The 24,381-nt window shown below is 41.7% G+C and overlaps 1 protein-coding gene across 1 annotated transcript; it reads right to left on the bottom strand.

The window, feature by feature from the left end:
• Positions 1-8: 8 nt before the first annotated feature.
• Positions 9-23,941, bottom strand: LOC138981418 (WD repeat-containing protein 91-like). Its single transcript, XM_070354332.1, has 15 exons — positions 23,811-23,941; positions 22,888-23,152; positions 21,576-21,697; positions 21,004-21,087; positions 20,303-20,421; positions 17,557-18,194; positions 16,967-16,998; positions 16,063-16,157; positions 12,793-12,889; positions 9,451-9,545; positions 7,605-7,731; positions 6,102-6,210; positions 5,406-5,518; positions 4,585-4,743; positions 9-3,342 (listed from the first exon to the last, which is right to left on the bottom strand). Exons 1-15 carry the CDS (start codon positions 23,931-23,933, stop codon positions 3,178-3,180), a joined length of 2,343 nt encoding a protein of 780 aa, XP_070210433.1. The 5' UTR covers positions 23,934-23,941; the 3' UTR covers positions 9-3,177.
• Between the last annotated feature and the right edge of the window lie 440 nt (positions 23,942-24,381).

The raw sequence follows: 24,381 nt of genomic DNA, 5'->3' as shown, positions 1-24,381 counted from the left end.
TGCATATATGAGCTTCTTGTTTACTTTTACTGGTATTCACATTCTAAAGCACAAAACATGCACCATAGTTTTTTCAATTTGTCTCATATTTATATGTCTGTCGACAGACTGTAAAGACCATAGGGTTGATCGATGTGATTGTCTTGTACATGCACTCAACTAGTTGAAGGAATGAGTATCAATCAATCAATCAATATGAGGCTTATATCGCGCGTATTCCGTGGGTACAGTTCTAAGCGCAGGGATTGATTTATTTTTATTTTTTTTATTTTTTTTATGCAATTTATATCGCGCACATATTCAAGGCGCAGGGATTTATTTATGCCGTGTGAGATGGAATTTTTTTACACAATACATCACGCATTCACATCGGCCAGCAGATCGCAGCCATTTCGGCGCATATCCTACTTTTCACGGCCTATTATTCCAAGTCACACGGGTATTTTGGTGGACATTTTTATCTATGCCTATACAATTTTGCCAGGAAAGACCCTTTTGTCAATCGTGGGATCTTTAACGTGCACACCCCAATGTAGTGTACACGAAGGGACCTCGGTTTTTCGTCTCATCCGAAAGACTAGCACTTGAACCCACCACCTAGGTCAGGAAAGGGGGGAGAAAATTGCTAACGCCCTGACCCAGGGTCGAACTCGCAACCTCTCGCTTCCGAGCGCAAGTGCGTTACCACTCGGCCACCCAGTCCGAGTATATGAAGTAACAAACCTGTCCAGCATAGCCAGCCTTTGGAGACCAATGGTTCTTGTGGCCCTCATAGCTGACATGCATACTATAACATGATTTGTGAAAACCGTACAAATTATTTTGACATAACCACATTGCATTTATAAATTAAAATCTGTGTGTTCTTAGACGAGACAAGAGTAGTTTTCTTCACTGGCAATGTATTGTCTTTAAAAAACCATAGAATTAAAAAAGCTAATTGCCTAAAAAAAATCATTTATTATTTATGGAAAGTCTCTAGAAAAAACCAAACCCCACAAATAATAAAACTTTTTTTCTCAGAAATAATACATGTGATTCAAAAATAGTGGTTTCCCTCAGAGCATTCCTGCCTTAGCAAGATGTTGAGTCAAATACACACACACACCACAACAAACACTGCTACAAAAGTACCAACTATTGCACAATATAGCTTCTGACATTGAATTTCCCAACTGGAATCAATGAAAAGTGGAATGAACACAGATCATGCTTGAACAGAACGCATTTAATGGGTATTGGAACACAAAACCTTAAATACTTTTTTGCAATACCATAACACTAACAGTCGAGTCTGCACATTTTCTTTCTTCACAGTCAGTGTTTCTGTCTAAATACAAGCAACATTCATTGAACCGGCACGGTGGCCAAGTGGTAAGGCGTCCGCCCCGTGATCGGGAGGTCGTGGGTTCGAACCCCGGCTGGGTCATACCTAAGACTTTAAAATTGGCAATCTAGTGGCTGCTCCGCCTGACGTCTGGCATTATGGGGTTAGTGCTAGGACTGGTTGGTCCGGTGTCAGAATAATGTGACTGGGTGAGACATGAAGCCTGTGCTGCGACTTCTGTCTTGTGTGTGGCGCACGTTAAATGTCAAAGCAGCACCGCCCTGATATGGCCCTTCGTGGTCGGCTGGGCGTTAAGCAAACAAACAAACAAAAAGCAACATTCATTATTAAGCTACATTGAAACACCCACATGCAAGGACGAAGAAGGAAAATGCTGTCAGTTGTGTCTGAACATTCAACCTTTGTTATCAATGACTAAAGATACGGATCATCCCAAATCTTCTCAAAGCAATCAATATGATTGTATTAATAATTTACTATTACAAATTAAAAGCATTATATTCTTTCAGGTTAAAAACATTTTTCAAGAGAAAACCAAAGCAGTATATGGACATTTGATTTTGTGGTGAATGAGAAAGATACTGTCCCTCCAAATATTCTAAAAGCAATACATATATTTACTATTGCAAATTAAAAGCATGTTGTTCTATATATATATAGGTTTTACACTTTTTCAGAAATGTATAAAACTTTATAAAAAGTTAGCGTGCAGTCTTCAAAGGACATTGTACATTTTGCAACATTACCATACCCTCCCCTCTTCATTATTACATGGCATCTTAAAAAAAAGCTGCAGAAAATGTAGAGGAAAACAAAAATCAAAATCAGCTTCCAGAATGCCACATCCCAGGTTTGTTCTTATTCTCTTTTTTCCTTCATGCATGCAGTCACATGCGTCACATGTGTGTGAGTGTGTGTGTGCATGTTTTCTTTGAGCATGTGTGTGTGTCCATTCCAGGAGAGGTTAAAGAGAGAGCCAAGCGAAACTTTCTTCAGGGTTCCATGCTTCTTGACAAGCTGTCAAGGGAAGTAATAAAACATTAACCAAACCCAAAGGATACCCATTGCTACCTGACCGACTTTCTTGGACTGTACGACATAAAATAAAAGCATGATCAGTTTTTGATTATTTTAAACATTCATCTAACTTGTGACAAATCAGAAAACCTCTAGCACTGCAACATACCAAGTCACTGTTCAACTTCCTCTTCGATCTTCTCGTTCGCTATTGGTTCAACTCACTCAACGTCCTTCTATTGCACTTAATGTCTTTCACTCATAATCACACATATGTCATCCCTCTTCCCTCCAAACTGCAGTGGTACCTGTGAGGAGTGGACACTTTCGAAATGTTATCCCTTATATTACAGGTGTCCTTTGGTCCCGTTGAGTAATCTGGTAGCTCAATAGGTAGAGCATCGGACTTGTGATGGCTTGGGGTTAAAAGTTCGTTTCCAGGCCAGTACGGACACCAGTCAACATTATGTGCCGACTCAGAGACGGTAACTATGTTCCATCCCAGTGTCACTGTCGTGGCACATGAAAGACCTCGGTCGTTCTACCGGAAGTGCAGGTGGCTCATGATTACACATAAACACATACACATCTGACTAGCACGACTCTTACTGCTGCTAGTTTTCTACAGGGAGGAAGTGACCTGAATTTCCCATTGATGGGCTAGTAACATCATCACAATGACAATATAAACAAAGGGTTGCCAGAAGCTTGGTGTCCTTTATTGGAAGGTGTCCTCTCATCAGAGGAGCCCCACATCACAGGAGTTCAGAAAGTGTCCTTTTTTAAAAGCCCATCACAGCCCAACTGGGGTATCATTGAGACAGCAGGGTGGCCACCTTGAGATGACCATCTCTTGCCCCAGTCACACAGACAGGAGTGTCAATGTTGGGGGACCAGTCCACTGTTGTCACGACGTCGCCATGGGGACTGAGCTCAAGGATTTTCTGCATGCTGCCCTTGGTGTGACCTTCATCAACCTGCACTCACAAAATGGAAAGAGTGTATGCAGTTTCATGCCAACATGACTTACTTATCAGCATGCACAAAATGGAAAGAGTGTATGCAGTTTCATGCCAACATGACTTACTTATCAGCATTATTATCATTATTATTGTGATCATTTTTATGCGCCTAATCTAGATATAGCCCTAGGCGCTTACATATTAATTTCTGCCGTTTGAAATGGAATTTTTTTTACAGACAAACAGACATTTTTTACACACAATATATAACGCATTCACATCGGCCAGTAAAGCTCAGTAGCCTATTAGGTGAGCATTCACCTTTCACGGCCTTTATTCCAAGTCAAACGGGTATTTGGTGGACATTTTTATCTATGCCTATACAATTTTGCCAGGAAAGACCCTTTTGTCAATCGTGGGATCTTTAACGTGCACACCCCAATGTAGTGTACACGAAGGGACCTCGGTTTTTCGTCTCATCCGAAAGACTAGCACTTGAACCCACCACCTAGGTTAGGAAAGGGGGGAGAAAATTGCGGCCTGACCCAGGGTCGAACACGCAACCTCTCGCTTCCGAGCGCAAGTGCGTTACCACTCGGCCACCCAGTCCCCATGCATGCACAAAATTAAAAACTAACCGTTACAAAAATGCAGCAAGTGTAATGTAACATATGTTCATGTCTTTATTAAAAGCTTACTGTAGGAAATCAAACAAACAATTAACACCCGTGTGTGTGTGAGAAGAAGAACTAATAATCTTAATCACAATCCTATCACACATGTAACGCAACCATTATGGCATTTAGTTTATGATATCCGACACCAAGCTTACTGAGCCATCATAAAAACTTCCAAGACACTCACAAATGAACACTTACTCCCCCCCCCCCCCCCCCCCCTTCCCCTGGTAAAGAGTACCCCCTCCCCCCTGTTTTAAGACCTGAGGTTGGCATTTTGTTGGTCATAAGGCACAAAAAAAAAAATAGTCTGTTTACGGACACCCGACCGACCCTATTTTTTTCGCGCGTCCCTAGACTTTTTTTTGGCATTTGGGAAAAAAAATAAATAACGTAAAAATATGGTTTTTTAGCCTATGTTACCGTAAACAGACCTATTTTTTTTTTGGCCTAATGTCTGTGAATGTACTTCGCAATGTAAGACCCCGTCCAATTTAAGACCTGATTATCTAAGATTTGTTAAGATTTTAATTAAAACAGGGTTTCGACTGCAGACGTAAGGGAGAGATAAGGATCTTACCTTACTAATGACACCCCTCTGCTGCATGCCACACAACATGTAAGACTTGTCCTTATTCAGGCTGAAGAGTTGACCGCCCGGAAGATCGTGTGTCGCGTTGTCACTAATCCTGATCTGTTGAATGGGTCTGTTTGTCTGCGCCATGCTCCATTCTTGCAGCTGAAAAGAAATAACTCAACTCAACTCAAATTTATTAATCCATATGGAAATTATGTTGTAACAATACTCATTTCCAATCAAAAGAATAAGAATGCATAATAAAAAATAAAAACATCATAAGAAAATAAGTGAGTAAGAAAATAGCAAAGAACTCAGTGTGATCTGAGAAATAAAGGGATGTAAGCATTCTAAATGCTTAGGACTCCCCCGAAATCGGCGTATGCTGCCTGAATGGCGGGGTAAAAACGGTTATACACGTCAAAATCCACTCGTGCTAAAATCATGAGTGAACGTGGGAGTCTAAGCCCATGAACGAAGAAGAAGAAGAATGCTTAGGACATATGCAATAGAGTAAGTGAGAGTTATGCGGAACCGATCCCCTGGCACCTGAGAAAATAACATGCATTGATAAACAAGCCACTTGCTCATGCATGAAAGGATGAAAGTCACTTGTTAATTTCTCAGGGTGCCAAGAGATTATTTACACATAACTGACTCACTCTATTTGCACCATATGTCGTATGCATTTAGAGCGCTTACTTCACTTTATTTCTCAATCTTAAAATAGCGCTCTGCCTAGTATTGGTTTAAAGAACATTGTCCAGCAGGCAGGTTCACTCTAGCCTGTCAACAAAACTGAACATGTATCTCCAGAATGTTACCGTTCTGTCTGGTCCCATGACAAAGAAAGACGTTTCCTGATGAGCAAACTGTATTGTCTGTACTGGAGTGTCACCAGATTTCCACGTCTTCACACACTGTCGCTGATTTAGATCTGAAATATTGAGATGTGAGGTCAGTTTTGCTGTGTTTCGTTCATTTTTATCCTGCAACAAGCCATGAACAGTGACATCATTTCACAAACAGCATAACGGAAAAAAATAATGACATCACATGAACAAATTTGCAAACCAATAACTCATTAATGACTTGTAATCACTCATGAGCACAATAGCTTTCTTTCCACTTGTAGTACAAATAATGCTAATTCGTGATCTGATGATCAAATTAATTATGTAGATAGTGTGTACATTAATCTTGTGCTGTGCTCTGTGAGAGGTGTTTTCTTTGTGTTTAATATTATTTTGTTTGGACCTAGCTATTGATGTGTACATTGTTGTTAAACAGTTGTTTGTTGTATGTTTATCAGGGTTTGCTGGTTCGTGTCCATCTGTAGATGTTAGTTTCTTTGTTAGTCCTGTGTTGACAACTCTTCGACAAGCGCTTAGAACTGTACCCACGGAATACGCGCTATATAAGCTTCATATTGATTGATTGATTGATTACTAATTTTGTACTTATACAAAAAGGTTCAATTTTGCATGGAAAAAGGGAGGAAAAGTAAATTAGTAACGTACCATAGAGTCTGATGATGCCCTCATGGCTTCCAGCCAGCAGGAGTTTGCCATTACTGTTATGTACACAGCAACTCATCGACGCTGTTCCAGGGTCAATGGGAAGGTATCGCTGCACAAAACAAACACCAATATGAAGGACTCATGTTTATTTTTCGCTATGTTTTTCTCACTATTTTACCATCACTTCTGACCAACAATGATCGATGTTAAATGGATTCTTTCACAAATAACTTGTATAAGCTTAATTGTACCCCACAGAATGTTTTAAGTGAATTTAGTGACATCCAATCATCATTATCGATGTAGCAGGTAGTAGCTAGGTCAGTGGTCTACAGCATGCAAAGTATGATGAAAATGAACATCATAAAACAACCAAAAGGAAGAAGAAACAAGTCGCGTGAAGCAATATAAAAACATTTAGTCAATCTGTAGGCATCAAACTAAAAGATCAACACCAAAAACCAGTCATCGCCCAGACTACCATTCAGATAGTCTCGGCTAAACTTCCCCGAAGACCAAGACGGGCCTGTCACGCTTGTCTCCACGAAGAATGCGAACATTATACTCGACCTATTTTCTTTAATTCTGAGCGCGTTTTTCAAGAAAACATAACATGTTTATAGATTTTTTAATTCAGGAGAAAACGAGGAATACAATGCAAAGATTTTTTGATCTGTAAGTGAAAAATCGTTTTTAATGACAACTTTAATGAGCAAACTAATTCAATAATGTTTAAACTTCTGAGCTAAAATGCAATACCAAAGTCCGGACTGAGTCAAACATTGCTTGACCAAAATTTTAATCAATTTGGTTAAAAAGTGAGGGTGTGACAGTGCCGCCTCAACAATCACAAAAAGCCAGATATGACGTCATCAAAGACATTTATCGAAACAATGAGAAAAAAGTGTGGGGGTATCATACCCAGGAACTCTCATGTCAAGTTTCATGAAGATCAGTCCAGTAGTTTTGTCTGGATCGCTCTACACACACACACACACACACACACACACACACACACCACACCACACCACACCTCACACACACACACACGCACGCACACGCACGCGGCACACACACACACACACACACACACACAACCCTCGTCTCGATTCCCCGTCTATGTTCAAACATTTAGTCAAAACTTGACTAAATGTAAACACCCACTTGTAAGCTCTGCGTGGTTTAAACCTCCATATTTTTGTGTTCTGCTTTTTTTTTTCAACATAGCCATATTATATATAACCTTCAGGCGCAGGCAAGCATTATAACCTTCAGGCGCAGGCAAGCATTGTGGAATGTGGTTCAGTACGTTTTTCCAGGGGTGGTTGGGGTGTTATTCCAGGGTTGTTGTTTGGCGTTGCCAGTCAGTGAAACGCCAAAACACTTTTCAAATCACCCCAAACTATGCCATCATGCGACAGAACAGTCAAACTTTTTCATGGCGGGGTAAAGATGAAGCAAAAGGACAGCCTATAACTTCCAAAAATTGTCCATAACCCTGACCTCCATTTTCATGGTTTTGAGGTCCCAGATGGCAAGCTTTCCGGCGTCGACCCCCGGGTCTGGTGATATCGGTGTCAGGCACGACGCAAAGGTCATGGTGGAGGGGCAAGTGGAGAGGTAGGTGACTCTGCAAATACATCATGGGTAAAATTCAAGTTTAATGTTCCAAATCATCTTTGTTGACAGCAAAAAAATCTGTTCATATCGATTCATGCACAATAATACAATATGTTCACATAATGAACTGAATCTTGAAGTCACAAAATCAGGTAACTCTGCAGATACATCATGGGTAAAATTCAAGCGCATTGTTGCAAACTTTTTCCATGGTAATCAAAATACATGATGGGTAGAATTCAAGTTTAATGTTCCTAATCTACTGTGTTGAAATCTGTTCACGTTGATTCTTGCTTAATAAATACAGAATACTACATGGCTTGTACAGTGTTGTGCCAGATTTACACAAACTTTTTAAAATATTGAAATGTGAGCCACCATCATGGGTGGTCTCTCTCACTGAATCTCTAAGCTACAAAATCAGGTTAACAGAAAAAAAGTAAATCTAAACAAATATTGTCTTTTATCCAATTAGTTCCGACTGCTGTTTATTTAAGTTGATATGGTTTTCGCAGTCTTGGAACTTAATGTACCTCGTAATTAACAGCTTTCCTGCATCTGGATCACTATACTTGAATATTTATACCTACTCATCATCTATCAAAGAAGACAAGAAGGGCAAAGCCCATACGACTCACATGCTTTACACATTTTTCCTACCAAAATACATGTGACCTTGACCCAAGGTCAAGGTCATCCAAGGTCATGCAACACAAAGCTGTTAATTCAAGACATAGGAAGTACAATGGTGCTTATTGGCTCTTTCTACCATGAGATATGGTCACTTTTAGTGGTTCACTACCTTATTTTGGTCACATTTCATAAGGGTCAAAGTGACCTTGACCTTGATCATATGTGACCAAATGTGTCTCATGATGAAAGCATAACATGTGCCCCACATAATTTTTAAGTTTGAAACAGTTATCTTCCATAGTTCAGGGTCAAGGTCACTTCAAAATATGCATACAATCCAACTTTGAAGAGCTCCTGTGACCTTGACCTTGAAGCAAGGTAAACCAAACTGGTATCAAAAGATGGGGCTTACTTTGCCCTATATATCATATATAGGTGAGGTATTGAATCTCAAAAACTTCAGAGAAAATGGGAAAAATGTGAAAAATAGCTGTTTTTTAGGCAACATTTATGGCCCCTGCGACCTTGACCTTGAAGCAAGGTCAAGATGCTATGTATGTTTTTTGGGGCCTTGTCATCATACACCATCTTGCCAAATTTGGTACTGATAGACTGAATAGTGTCCAAGAAATATCCAACGTTAAAGTTTTCCGGACGGACGGACGTCCGGACGGACGTCCGGACGGACGGACGGACGGACGGACGGACGGACGACTCGGGTGAGTACATAGACTCACTTTTGCTTCGCATGTGAGTCAAAAAAACGGAGTGCACAGTTAAAACATTACCCCTGCATGCTTATACATGTGTTTGTGTTTTTCAATCCATGAGACTTTTGCTGTGCACTTCCGATGTTCATTGTGCTTATATTTGATGATCTTTATCGCGCGCATGCATGCACATGCAGGTGTTAGGACAGTACTGCAGACAGTATGCCCATATTTGACTCTAGGAAATAAATCCCTCACCAAACATGCATGGCATGGCTTTGAACCCTCGCCAATAGCAACAAACTGGTTTCAAATTAGCCAGTACGCTATACTGACGGGGCATTTTCCATATCCCTCATGCCTAAAATTTAAACACCAAAACTCACTTCATTTGAGAAGATTCCACTGATGCCTCTCTGAAGGTCTTGATTTCACGTGTGTCAAACAGTCGAATCTGACCGCTCTGGTTCCCAATGAGGAGCTATGAAAAATTAAAAAGACAAAGAACCGATGAAACAAGAATGTAATGATCTACAATCATAGACAATGACAGACACATTGCCGATAAGGTTGTAATAGTATGCAAGCCACAAATAAAAAGAAGCAACATAGTCACACACTGCACGCATGCACAAATGTATAATGCACTCACCCACGCACGCATGCACACACACACACACACACACACACACACACACACACACACACACACACACACACACACACACATACACACACACACACACACACACACACATACACACACAATATGCAAATAATGACATGAAATCAGGCTCTTATCTCATGTAGCTATTCCTTGCTTAAGTTTCTGTAAGCTCCACATCTCTTTCAAATGGAGCAAAAAACTCTGATCCACTGATTACCATGAATGTCAGGATTCCACAGAGAGAAATTAGTAACACGGACAGAGTTGCATGCTTATTTTTACACTTCACAAATACCATTGATGTAAGGGTTGCAAATGTTTATTTCTGGTTAAAAGCATTTTGTAATCACGTCTTCATACAATGTTCTTCAAATACACAATCTCAGTGGTATGTATACACTGATAAACTCGGTCTCAGTCATAGGAGACGAGACATGAAATGCAATTTCTGCAAAGTATCTTAAGTTTTAATTGGCAATTAAACCCAATTAAGCCACGTGTGAGGTTCACAGTCAAAATGAGTAGATGTCTAAGGGTTGCTCTACTTTGAGTATGAGATGTCACTTCCACAGGGTTTATTCAGAACTATGCAAGCATACCGTACTTTCCGGGTCATAAGGCGCGATTTTTTTCCTCGAGTTCGACCCCTGCGTCTTGTATAACGAAGCGCCTAATCCGTGTATGAAATACGAAAAAAATCAAAGAGACTGCTTGAGTACCAGTCAAACAACTTGTGATAATGCATGTTTCAGCTACTAGGTACCGCCCTGCCTTTGATCTGGCCGCACACACAGATTTCCACTCTGTTAAACTCGGTCACTGACCGGTCTCTGACCCCGGTGCAGGAAGTGTTTCCTCTCTCAGATATGACAGGGGAACCACCTCTCATGGCAAAAACTGGGTCATTTTGGTGCGCCCTATCGGCCCCCTGCGTCCAATGGGTGACTGGATTACAATTTTTTTTAAAAAGAAGGGGGTGCGTCTTGTATAACGAAGCGCCTTGTCACCCGGAAAGTACGGTATATCTTTTCAAATAGTCAGTGTTATGCTATCCACCAAATCCTGATGCAAAACTGTGGGGAACTGTTGAAGACCTGCGCCAAACAGGCCAGTTCATAACATCAGCAAGCCTAAGACTATCAGTGACACAACCATCGAACACTGAAGAAGAATTAAGCTACCCACCCATCTGTATGACTTGCTTGCCCAGTCCAGAGACAGGAAGGGTGCTCGTGACATGACAGTTCTTAGTCTTAGATCAGCCGGCCTAAGACTATAACTAGTATATAGGGCGGGGATATAGCTCAGTTGGTAGCGCGCTGGATTTGTATTCAGTTGGCCGCTGTCAGCGTGAGTTCGATCCCAGGTTCGGCGGAAATTTATTTCAGAGTCAACTTTGTGTGCAGACTCTCTTCGGTGTCCGAACTCCCCCCCCGTGTACACTACATTGGGTGTGCACGTTAAAGATCCCACGATTGACAAAAGGGTCTTTCCTGGCAAAATTGCTTAGGCACAGTTAATAATTGTCTACCTATACCCGTGTGACTTGGAATAATAGGCCGTGAAAGGTAAATATGCGCCGAAATGGCTGCAATTACTGGCCGTATAAAATTTCATCTCACACGGCATCACTGCAGAGCGCCTAGAACTGTACCCACGGAATATGCGCGATATAAGCGTCATTGATTGATTGATTGATAGTATATTAGAGTAATAATATTAGTGACACAATTGTCACACTCTGAAGTAGGAGATATCGGTACCCACCCATCTGGCCGACTCGCTGGCCCAGTCCAGAGACAGGAAGGGGGCTCGTGACATGACAGTTCATAACATCAGCAGGCCTTAAAGACTATGAGTGACCCAACCGTGGAACGTTGAAGAAGAAGCTATTATATATACCTACCCATCTGTCTGACTTGCTTGCTCAGTCCAGAGACATCAGTAGGCCTAAGACTAACAGTGAGACAACCGTCGAACGCTGAAGAAGAATTAAGCAACTCACCCATCGGTCTGACTTGCTTGCCCAGTCCAGAGACAGGAAGGGTGCTCGTGACATGACAGTTCATTACATCAGTAGGCCTAAGACTAACAGTGAGACAACCGTCGAACGCTGAAGAAGAATTAAGCAACTCACTCATCGGTCTGACTTGCTTGCCCAGTCCAGAGACAGGAAGGGTGCTCGTGACATGACAGTTCATTACATCAGCAGGCCTAAGACTATGAGTGAGACAACCGTCGAACGCTGAAGAAGAATTAAGCTACTCACCCATCGGTCTGACTTGCTTGCCCAGTCCAGAGACAGGAAGGGTGCTCGTGACATGACAGTTCATTACATCAGCAGGCCTAAGACTATGAGTGAGACAACCGTCGAACGCTGAAGAAGAATTAAGCTACTCACCCATCGGTCTGACTTGCTTGCCCAGTCCAGAGACAGGAAGGGTGCTCGTGACATGACAGTTCATTACATCAGCAGGCCTAAGACTATGAGTGAGACAACCGTCGAACGCTGAAGAAGAATTAAGCTACTCACCCATCGGTCTGACTTGCTTGCCCAGTCCAGAGACAGGAAGGGTGCTCGTGACATGACAGTTCATTACATCAGCAGGCCTAAGACTATGAGTGAGACAACCGTCGAACGCTGAAGAAGAATTAAGCTACTCACCCATCGGTCTGACTTGCTTGCCCAGTCCAGAGACAGGAAGGGTGCTCGTGACATGACAGTTCATTACATCAGCAGGCCTAAGACTATGAGTGAGACAACCGTCGAACGCTGAAGAAGAATTAAGCTACTCACCCATCGGTCTGACTTGCTTGCCCAGTCCAGAGACAGGAAGGGTGCTCGTGACATGACAGTTCATTACATCAGCAGGCCTAAGACTATGAGTGAGACAACCGTCGAACGCTGAAGAAGAATTAAGCTACTCACCCATCGGTCTGACTTGCTTGCCCAGTCCAGAGACAGGAAGGGTGCTCGTGACATGACAGTTCATTACATCAGCAGGCCTAAGACTATGAGTGAGACAACCGTCGAACGCTGAAGAAGAATTAAGCTACTCACCCATCGGTCTGACTTGCTTGCCCAGTCCAGAGACAGGAAGGGTGCTCTTGACATGACAGTGGCTGTGGTGCTGGGCTGGGGGCTCCACGTCCAGACCCTTCAACACAACACACACGTCACTTCATTCACACACAAGGGAATTGTTAAGGTCAGCAGTAAAAGGACACTTCTGCTTCCCACAATTGTTAACGTGTATAACCGTTTTTACCCCACCCTTTACACACGAAGGGGGATAATGCACGTGCAGGTCTGCACAATGAGTTGACCAGTGAGATCCCTTAACCCACCAAGCGCGGCCAGGATTCGAACCCATGAGCTTCCGCTTGGGAGGCTGGAGTCGTATCCACTGGACCATTGCGCCCGTCAAAAAAAACAAGAAACAAGTCGCGTAAGGCGAAATTACGACATTTAGTCAAGCTGTCGAACTAACAGAATGAAACTGAACTCACTGCATTTTTACAGCAAGAGCGTATACTCGTAGCATCGTCAGTCCACCGCTCGATGCACAGGCAGTGAAATTGACAAGAAGAGCGGGGTAGTAGTTGCGCTGAGAAGGATAGCACGCTTTTCTTAATCTCTTTTCTTTTTAACTTTCTGAGCGTGTTTTTAATCCAAACATATCACATCTATATGTTTTTTTAATCAGAAACCCATAAGGAATAAGGTGAAATTGTTTTTAAATCGATTTCGGAAATTGTATTTTAATAATAATTTTTATATTTTTAATTTTCAGACCTTGTTTTTAATCCGAATATAACATATTTATATGTTTTTGGAATTAGAAAATGATGAAGAATAAGATGAACGTAAATTTGGATCGTTTTAAAAACAAATTATTTTTTTTAAGGGCGTGTGTACCGGGCACGCTGTACCTTAACATGAGCATAGTCTGAACATAGCAGTGCTGGTCGGACGGACTGGGGTTTTAACGATTGCTAGTTTGACTTTTGTTTTAGTTGAGAGCACGAGCACACACACTCAAACACATACGGCTTGTCATATTGATCACAAGAGAGAAATAGAACAGCGAATAGAAGGAAACATAACAGATTACGTCCCTTTAATATGACGCAACGGACGACAGACGTCATGAAATCTATGACGCTACGATGATAGTCTCGGCAAGTCGAGACTAAAACTCAGCTATAACACTGAACGACTCTCGCGCAAGTTCTCAAAAAAAAGCGTGGTTACCCCGTGCACATCCGGTCTATAGGTACATGTGCATCAAGTTTTGGAAAAACCAGTTTGGCTGACTCGGATCCCAATTCTAGTTTAATTTTTGTGTTGGAGTGTAGAATTACTAAAAGAAACTTACATTTTACTGGATAACTTCCTTTAGATTTAACCAGTCATTTCATGTACGTGAAATATCTCTCTGAGTTAATTTGTCCGATCGTGCTTGTGTTGATTAACCCATACTGGTAGTGTCAATTCTGTCTAAAACGGTATCAATGGCCGCTCCTTGAAACTGCGTGTTGAATGCCGTTTGGACTGATTTTACTCCATCAGGATGAAATACACGCTTGCTGAGCTCTTGGATACCTTCATATAACCATGAACTTATTGCAGTGTAAAGCAAAACCGTTGGACATGCTCTAAAAATGGATGAAACAGCCGGTGCTGGATGGCGAAGCGAACCGGCCAGCGAAAAAGGTACACTGACGCAGTGCATCTTTGCTTGTTGAACACACAGAGAGACACGAACACACACAGACACAGACCCGTACGCAAACACACACACACACACACACACACACACGCGCGTGCGCGCGAGTGAATTGCTTTGGTTGGATGTCAAATTAAAAAGGTCTGAAACAATTTATTTGATTTTGAGCGTACATCATGTGTTTCATTTGTTAACTTTGCAGAAGGCAATCTCAGTATTCTGGCTGCAGATCTAAAATCTAATCAAGCTTCAAGGTAATCGGTCAGTGATAATAGGGTTCTTCTCCTTTGCCTTTGGGTAACACCGACAATGTCAATGCCCAAGCAAGATATTGATGTTGATGCTGTGGTTGGATATTGGGCCTTTTAAAGAAAAAAGGAATGGAAGTGCTTGCTGCAGACTTCTTGAGTTCTGCACTGAGGCTGTTGCTATTGATGGGTGAATCATGATTGAATGTTTGCACCATGTTGTTTGTTTACAATGGTACAATCATTGTCGCTGAATTTACCTAAGGTTGCAATGTAGATTTAGAATCAGTGCTGTTGACATTTGTGTGAGTGCGTTTTAGCTGCAGACGCTGCTCGCTACACAAGAAAAGCTAATTTACCTTGTAATTGTTATGGTTTTGTCTGTCGATCACCGTGCTTCAGTTCAAACTGAACTTTGTGTTTCGTAAGGTTAGATGAAACGATCTGTGCTTGGAGAACTCGACCCGCTGTGCAGTTAAGAGTTGTTTCCACTTCATTTTCAGTCTTGCATAGTGTTTCATTGATTCACCTTGTGTCAGTGCAACGTGCCATTTAATTTTTTTTATTTTTGTTTAGATCCGTGTGCATTTTTAGATCAGTGGTGCAGTGTTCGTGGAAGGGAGGTTACTCTAGCTTTACCTCCAATCAGAACAGCGAGGTTCGTTTGCTGTCACTATCACTATCAGTTGATTCTTCGCTTTTGTTCTTTTTTGACTCGACCTGCACCCAAAGTGTAAAGATAAACGCTTTGTTTATTGAATCGCATACCTCAGATACGTATCATGGTTTTGTCTTCTGTGAATGTTGTGTTTTCTGTTGTTTAGCCATGTGAGCAATGCTCTTCAAACCACAGAAACATGTTCGGTGCAGGGTCAAGGGTCGGCAGAACTATAGTTCCTCGGCCAAACCGGAATCGGTACTATGATATATTTTTTTGAGCCCATTATGCATTTATTGAAGCCGAAAAATACAACATATATACCCATAGTGGTAATACAGAGACAAAGAAGCAGCCCATGGGATATATATTGGTGTCCAGATATATGTGCTTGAGTGCACATAACACAGACACACACACACTCACACACACAAACTCAGTTATAGCACTGAATTATTCACCCATATAACCACAGCTATGTGTGACTTGAGTTATGCCTCTGAACAGGTGGGCATAGGGCTTTAAGACCTGTATGTGTGCTATTCACCTCTTCCACAATATTTTCTTCCATTTAACACACTTTAAAACTAATACACTCCAAGAATTTTATTCACAGACTCAGACCACACGAAAGTGATTGCAGTGACCACTCAGACATGCAGTCGGGAGTCACTCTCTGTTGCATTTCTACTTACTTCACAATACCATTGGTGTCCAGACTGGCAATATGCTGGCCGGTGAGACTGAAGCGACTGTAGCATATTGCTGACTGATGCTCAAGGTATTCGTCCTGGACAAAAGAAAACTGTTCAAACAACAACAAGAAGACACCAACTACCAAATTCCAAAATGTTTCTATCATTAGCACTGGAAGCAAAATTTTCAAAAATACAGTAAAAGTTAAAATCTCCAAGTTGGGACTTTGAAAATGTCCAGAAAAATCTGTTGTGAAATGGACAGGTATTTATAATTAAAGGCATATGTACTCGATGACTATACACGCTAATTGCTTTACCAACAGCTGGAGACATGCTAAATTAAGTTCCCTGCAAAATATTGTGGTCTAGGACCCCTTCAATGTTGAGATATGTTAATTTTCATTTTGATCTGGATCGTCCTATTTATAGATTTGGCAACACATGTAACGTTGATGCAAGGGAGCTAACACCGCGGCTTTGTTGACATCCTCACTTTTTCAGAGGCTAGAACAAGCTGTAATGCATGTATTATGGTCCGCGCATGGTGACATATCGTCATTATATGGTCTTATGGTGCGTTTGACATCGATTATGGGCAAACTACACTTTGTAAACACGGGAGCGCGTACATATGCCTTTAAGGAATTACATGTTTGAACAGCAACACTCGTAACTCTCACAAGATTTCGTAAGTGTCACAATCAAAGCACAAGCCTAGCTATTACAGACTTGTCGGGCAATCAGTTTTAAGAATGGGAGCTGGGAGAGCAAGATTCAAGAACTGATTAGACCACTGACCCTTCCAAAAGGAAAGAATAAAATAAAGACAGACGCAGAGAAAGGGAGATAGAAAGAAAGCGTATTATAAGCTCTACTGACCATAATAAAGTAGCGTACTTACATCACTCAAAACCAGGAAAGGACACTGTTTACCTGTAAAGCAATGTTAGGAATGTAAGTTATTTAATTGGGTACAGTTTACACAAGTTTGATGCAGTTAGTGATAACATGCAGTTTATGGTGTTACGCAATTTTGGTACAGTTTATGATTATAAGCAATTTTGGTACAGTTTATGAGAATTTGCAGTTTTGGTACAGTTGGTTTAAACAAGAGTATATTAAATTCAAACATGATACAATAATAAAACAAAGAACAATAGGGACACGAACTCTAGCGAACACCTATATTACGTGCATTATGTTATTATATTTCGTACAGTTTGGGATTTTAAATTCAATGTTGATACAGTTTATGACATTTATGCGCTATTAAGAAGAAATTAAAATTATGTGCAGATCAAATCAGAAACACTCGCATGTTCACATGCACAGACCTAACACAGACATGCACAGACCTAACACAGACATGCACAGACCTAACACAGACATGCACAGACCTAACACAGACATGCACAGACCTAACACAGACATGCTCTCATCCGCTTTAAAACCTAAGTTATAAGCTCACAAGTGGTTCAAGAACACACCTACCTTCAGGAATGGGCCGCAGAGACTCCACAGGGCCATAGTCAACGGGGACAGTGAGCTGACTCTCCACGGACCCTGCCTCTTCTACAGCCGATTCCAATCTCCCGGCTGACTTGTCGCCTTGACCTTGCTGAAAGGCCCGATCGGGGGCCGACAGACCTCTGCTTCTTGCAGGCAGGGGGTCGCCCCTCTCTGCCATGGGGCTGGTGTAGGGGGGGAAACTGATCATCTCCTTGGCTGTTTTCTTCTGTGGCATCCCTGAAACTGCTGACGCCTCGGTTGACCCTGACTGTTGGCTTGCCGATGAGCTCTGCGTGTCTCCCGCTGCTCTGCCTCCACCCGTTCTCTGTGCTGCAGTGGTGACAATGCCTCCAGAGGCATGAGTGCTGGATGCTACCCCTTGCCCAGATGCAGAGACAGACGTTCCTCCCTGAGTGACAGGGTGGGCAAGTGAATCAACGCTGCTGTTGTTGGAAGACTGGTTTCCATGGCTACTCTGCTGCTGGCTACCTGCTGTGCTGTCTTGCTGTGGGGCTGCCTGTCTGTTGCGCTTCAGCAGCGGTGTGGACAGGTTCATGGGGAACCGCCGAGTCGGCTTCTGTCTCTCGCTCCCTGTGTCTGCCTTGGATTCATTGCTGGTGCTGGAAAAAGCAAAAGACACCATTGTCGAACCTGCCCATAGCGACCACCTTAAGGGGAGGTGGGCCAGTGCACTACCTTTTGTTTTATTTTGAATGTTTTATTGTGTCTGAATGTTATTTTATGAAAGAAATGAACAAATGATGACAAAGAATAGTCACTTTTTGTATATTCGGTTGCTGGTTTTTGTTTTACGCGACAAAAACAGTCAAAATACAGACAAAAGTGGAGTACAGGAGGAAAACAATATTTCAGCAGATGTGATTGTCACACTTCTAATTATTGTTATATTTTATCTTTCTGGGTATGCTCTAGGGGATTACGAAGCAGATTTTGATTATTATATTTATATTTGGAGTTAGGGACATTTCTTTGTTACAACCGTCAAACTTTAGAGTAACCCCTGCAAAAATTTTGTTTGAAATAACCTGGTTATGACTGTAATACAATGGCAACAAAATCCTCTCGTAATCCCCCAGAATGTGATATTCTGCACAAACGGCACAAAAAAAGTATTGCTCTAGCTAAATTACAGCCAGAGAAATCGCAACACCACAGATGCAACTGCAGCAAAAATGGCCGACATGAGAAAAACGACGTTGAAGATAAACTATTCAAATATTGTCTTTATTGACACATAAATATGACACTTTAGACAAAAACACAGACACACATGCATTTTAGGTATGTTATGAGACCATTATCTGCAAAAAAAATTAAAAAAGGGTTTTGATCAATTTTTCCATTTTGCACTGGCCCACCTCCCCTTAAGGGACCAACCAACAGCGGTCATTCTAGACAGGGGGTCGCTGTAGACAGGTGAATAATATATATTTAACAAAATAATGTCGGGGATCCTTTGAGATCGGAAAAATATCCACCCTTAACCCACCACCAGGCGCGGCTGGGATTCGAACCCATGATGACCTTCCGCATAGGAGGCCGATGTATTATCCACTAGGCCATTGCACCCGTCCTAACACATCCAAAAATGTCGGGGATCCTTTGGTCTTAATGGGCAATGGTCGTTATGGAGAGTGGTCGCCAGGGCAGGTTTGACTGTAATAATCACAATAGAAGATGATTGGAAATAACTCTGTTGGAATTTGTATGGGTTGTGGAAGAATGATTTTTCCTTTGAAACACTGAGCAAATAAACGCACGCATTGTAGGCCAAACACAAGCGAGTGGCGTGTGAACAGAGACATGTAGTGGCATTGGCATTGAATATAGTCAGCTCTGATGTGCATGCTTTCGAATGAAAAGAGCGGGATATTTAGTGGACAGTGCAGAAAACACAGATCTGAGCAAATGTTCACTGTGATATATGTCAGTCTACCGCTCGACTCCATGTCACATGAGTTTATCTGCCCCAAGAAAAAACAACTCTTCAACAATCCTTTAAAACAGGACAGAGTTATTTCCAGAATGTGTATATAATTCTACCTGAAGATGAAAGCGCACAGACTAAGACTAAGGCCTGAAGTTAACGAATCTTATCAAAATAAATTTCAATAGATGTGTTCAGCCTCGCAGATGAAATGGTTCCACGTAAACTCAGGTCTTCAGCTATGCAAAGGTACCATCTCAGGTCTACAGCTTTGTTATGCACATGCATGTGTTTAACATGGATCTTCTTCTTTTATGGGCTGAAACTCCCACGTTCACTCATGTTTTTGCACGAGTGGGTTTTTACGTTTATGACTGTAAACAGCCATTCAGGCTGCCTTACACCGCTTTTGAGGGAAGCATGCTGGGTGTTTTCGTGTTTCTATAAAGTACCGAACTCTGACATGGATTACAGGATCTTTTCCGTGTGCACTTGTGCTGGCACGTACACACGAATGGAGATAAGGCACTAGCAGGTTTGCAGGTATTAAAGGATCTTTTCCGTTTGCACTTGGTCTTGTGCTTGCGAGAACACACGAAGGGGGATGAAGCATTAGCAGGTCTGCACATAAGTTGACCAGTGAGATCGGAAAAATATCCACCCTTAACCCACCACCAGGCGCGGCTGGGATTCGAACCCATGATGACCTTCCGCATAGGAGGCCAATGTATTATCCACTAGGCCATTGCACCCGTCCTAACACATCCAAAAAGTGCTTACTCAGCCAGTCCAGAGAAATCATAGATGAGATCGGGCAAGGGCTGAGGGATTGACGTCATCTTTTCTGTAGTTTTCATGCGATAACCTTTAATCTTCTCTGCTGGCGTTCCAAATCTGATCTGAAACAGAACAGCAAACATCTGTACAATTTAACTAGATTGTACAGTTTGAAATGCACTGCTAATATCACCAAAGGAAAACCGGTTTGACTAAGATATTAAAACTGACAACAGTCATCCAATTTGCTATTAAACCGGTTTTCTTTCTGGTGCACAATATATGAATGATTTATACGAATAAGGTGTTAAAACCAACATCATTGCTGCACATAAATGAATACATGTAATATGAATAAGGTGTGAAAACCAAGAACAGTCATCTAATTTGCTATCATATTATTCATTCTGATTTCATATAATGTATGCACAAGACATCACAGGATACTATTAAAGGGAGTTTAAGAAACTTACAGCAAGAGCTCACTGAGTCATTCAGCTCAATATATACAGTAGTTGCTTGATCAAAAGTTATAGTTTAGTGAGATCCAAACATGTCAATCTTGTTTCGTTATGAAACACTGAAAAATACATCCCAAAGCACCACATATGCTGTGACCAGTGCAAGGATTGTCAAAGTTCAAATGAAAATGACTGTTACAATTATATATACAATCAAGAAGCTTGATATGGTGATCTCTATACCTGGTTCCGCAAAAAATCGTTTTCATCCTGCAGTGCTTGCATCCTCTTTGAGTCTTGTTCAAAGTTCAGCAATGCTGGCACAGGTAAAGCAGTTAAAGAAAATGGCAATTCAATTGAGCAAAAGCTTATACATGCAACACACTCAAAAATCTGTAAAAGAAAAAGAATTTGCACTGAAATGTGATAAAGAGACAACAATCAACACACAAAAATGCAATGTTAAACGATGAACGTATGGCATACAAACAGACTACTGTTTCTACTTGTCAGCATGTGCTGAAATTGCTTATAAGTTATATAGGACAACCTTTTAAGTATGACCTTTGTTACTCCACATCCCTAGCTCACGCTTATTGCAGGGAGACAACTCCATCAATGTAGAGCAACTGCCTCTGACAACGGTGGACTACTGCTCACCCTGTCACACATGTATTACTTTTTTTTTTCTCTACAGTAAGATTTGATTAAAAGAGACAATATTTTATATCAGAAGTGTCTCAGTATAAATGCAAGTACTGTATCACAAAATAACACAACTCTCTAAAATATGATATTATGTTCCAAAGGATATGCATGGCCTGCAGAATAACCTGCAGGAAGTTGTGAAGTGATAGCTGCACTGTCTCCTGCCACTGCCGTGTGAAATACAGAGCAAAGCTGCCGTTCTCTGAAGGGTTAGGTAAAAACTGAAAAGCTGCAAAAAGCCAAAATGTCAATGAGATAACAAAAACGAAAATAGAGAATTGAGTTCAAAAATTGTTGCCTATGAGTATGATAAATGTATTTACACTTAAAAATAAAGAGTGTTGAGCTGTTGCAAAAACTAAATAAGGTCAATGTTCTCAACCACTTGTATAATGTACATCAACACAAACTGCAAGTCCTGGAATATCTATAACAGTAGAGTACCTGCCTGTTTAGATGTCTCAAAATAAACTAGAGCAAATGTTATATGCTATCGGGATCTCACAACTAAAAATCTATACAAAAGTATATGACCGAAACAGAACATTTCACAGACAGGAATAAAATCTATAATTAGTAACCCAAAAAAATGCTCAGAGTGCAACTGAATTGTACAGTAGTACCTGCCATATCCGGTCACCCATTAGTCATTGCAAAGGTGACCGCAAATATCAGGTGGCCGTTCATTACAGGCCCCCTCCTCCTCAAAAAAAAAAAAACCACCAAAAACACGATCAAGTTTTCATGAAGAAAAGAAAGCGATCATCCACGAGCCGCCGATTCATTGTCTCTGTTAGTTTTGCTTTCGTTTATACATCTTAATTATTTGCGTGTTTAACTCGATCGTCCTGGCTAAGCTATTGTTTCGTATGTTTCTATGTGTGTTGTTTGGATTATTATATATGTATTTGAGTGTCAGATAAACAAGTGTTTCAAACTCACATCAGCTGTGATCGATCCGGAAGTGACTGCCGTAAATGTACATGTATGCGCATGTCTGTATTTACAGTTTGCGCATGCGTAAGTATTCATGTCGTCTGCTCGTGCTGTGCCGTCTTTTTCTGCTGATTTCTAACGGCCAGATAGCAGGTGGGAGGTGGGTGGGCGAGGAGAGCCACAGGCGCTCGCCCGCGAAAGTGACAAGTGGCCGTTAAGTGGCAGCTCCTGTCGAGTAAGAGGGGCACCTTAGGGCAAAAATCAGTGACCGTTGACCGCGTCAGACAGGTTAACGGCCATTAAGAGTCAATTATAGAAGGAAAACTCATTAGTCATGGGAAAGCTGGCCGCTCCGGGCAGGTTCACGCCCACGAAAGGGCCGGAAATGGAAGGGACTACTGTACATTATATATCTCACTTTAAGTTTAACAATGTATCCCTTTTGAAGATTTGATCAAAAATAGAAAAGCCATGCATAATCACCAAACCAGTCCCGAAACTCAAGCTGGTTCTGGAGTTCTGGGCCGAGCTTTTCAAAGAAGTCACGCACACGGTCCTGGCGGTTGTTCTGCTGAGCGTTGACAACATACAGCTTCCACAAGCTGACCTCCAGCTTCCGAACACTGACAGCATAGCGCTGCTCCAAACGAGAAAAGAAACGCTGGTTGAGGTGACCCCAGTACTCGCGTAGGTGTTGCAGGTCGTGGCTGCCGACGTAAGCCATCAGCTGCTCCACAATTCTGTCTGCCTGAAAAACAAGGATCTGTATGAAAATGATTAAAAGTGGAACTAAAACTACACCTTCACAAACGAGTTTTAAACACTGGTTGTGTAAATCCTGCTTTTTTCAGCATATGTAAATATCAGCAATTAATGCACTTATCAGACTAGAGACATAGTGCTTGCTGCCGCGCGAGCTGAGAACATTTTTCATGCTTTATCTATGCTCCGCTGTGGCTGCAAAACCCTCTGCGCGGAGGTGTTTCCAGACATATCGGACGTAGGGTGTTATGAAATATCTTAGTCGACCGTCTCTGCAGGTTTTATAGCAAGGCAATTGCCCAAAACTCTCCTCGTCATGTATGGGACTCAAGCGTCAGACGTGTTTTGGGACCATGTCGCCATGCGGTGTATACTGCATGAAGTTCCAGATTAAATAAGCTACATTTCCTGAATAAATACTGTGTCATCAGGAGTCTGAAATCTACCGAAAGAAACAACAACGGCATTAAAAGAACAATACAAACAACATCATCATGTTTAGGGTCTGTCCCCGTCTGATTCTCCGCATCTGCTTTGTGCCGTTCAAAACAAAAACAAACACAAAAGGGGGCGTCTGTATTTAGTGTGGTTTCAAGTCGCAATTTGCAGACACCTTACAGTCAACCCTTTGATTATTATCATACCCGTAATCCTTTGTCCTTGTCGTGTTTAATTTCATAATCTAAAGTTTTTGTGGTGGTTGTGAATCCGCGGAAAAAGAGATAATCTTTCACAAGCTCGTCCAGTCTCTCGCAGGCGGTCGCCATCTTTCCAGGGTACGCTACTCTCGCTGAATTTAGAAGAACACAGTACCTCTGAGCTATCGAAAACCACAAGTACCACTCAGATCTTGTTTGTGAGGTGAGTTCAGTTGATATGCGGATTGACCCTAACTGAACTCAAAAAACAAACTGAACTCACTGGTGACTGATACCATAGACCATTATCAGATATGGTCCCTGCTGATACAAACCAAAGTCTACTGACCACACGGACCATTTCGAAGCTGGGTTGGGAGAGGGGAGGAAGAGATAGCAGACTCTCTGTTTCAGCGCACTGCGTCACGGTGACACCACTATATAGACTGATCGACGTAAGATTTTCTAAATCAGTCATGGTCGCTAATACTGATGCCTCATCCGTTCCCCGGACTTGGTTCGCTGGCTTCAGTGACTGATTCGGAATCTGTGACGAACACAAGATAAAGAGGGAGCG

Source organism: Littorina saxatilis, linkage group LG12 (assembly GCF_037325665.1).
Source record: "Littorina saxatilis isolate snail1 linkage group LG12, US_GU_Lsax_2.0, whole genome shotgun sequence".
Classification (NCBI taxonomy): Eukaryota; Metazoa; Mollusca; class Gastropoda; order Littorinimorpha; family Littorinidae; genus Littorina; species Littorina saxatilis.
This window is presented reverse-complemented; position numbering and strand designations above follow the sequence as displayed.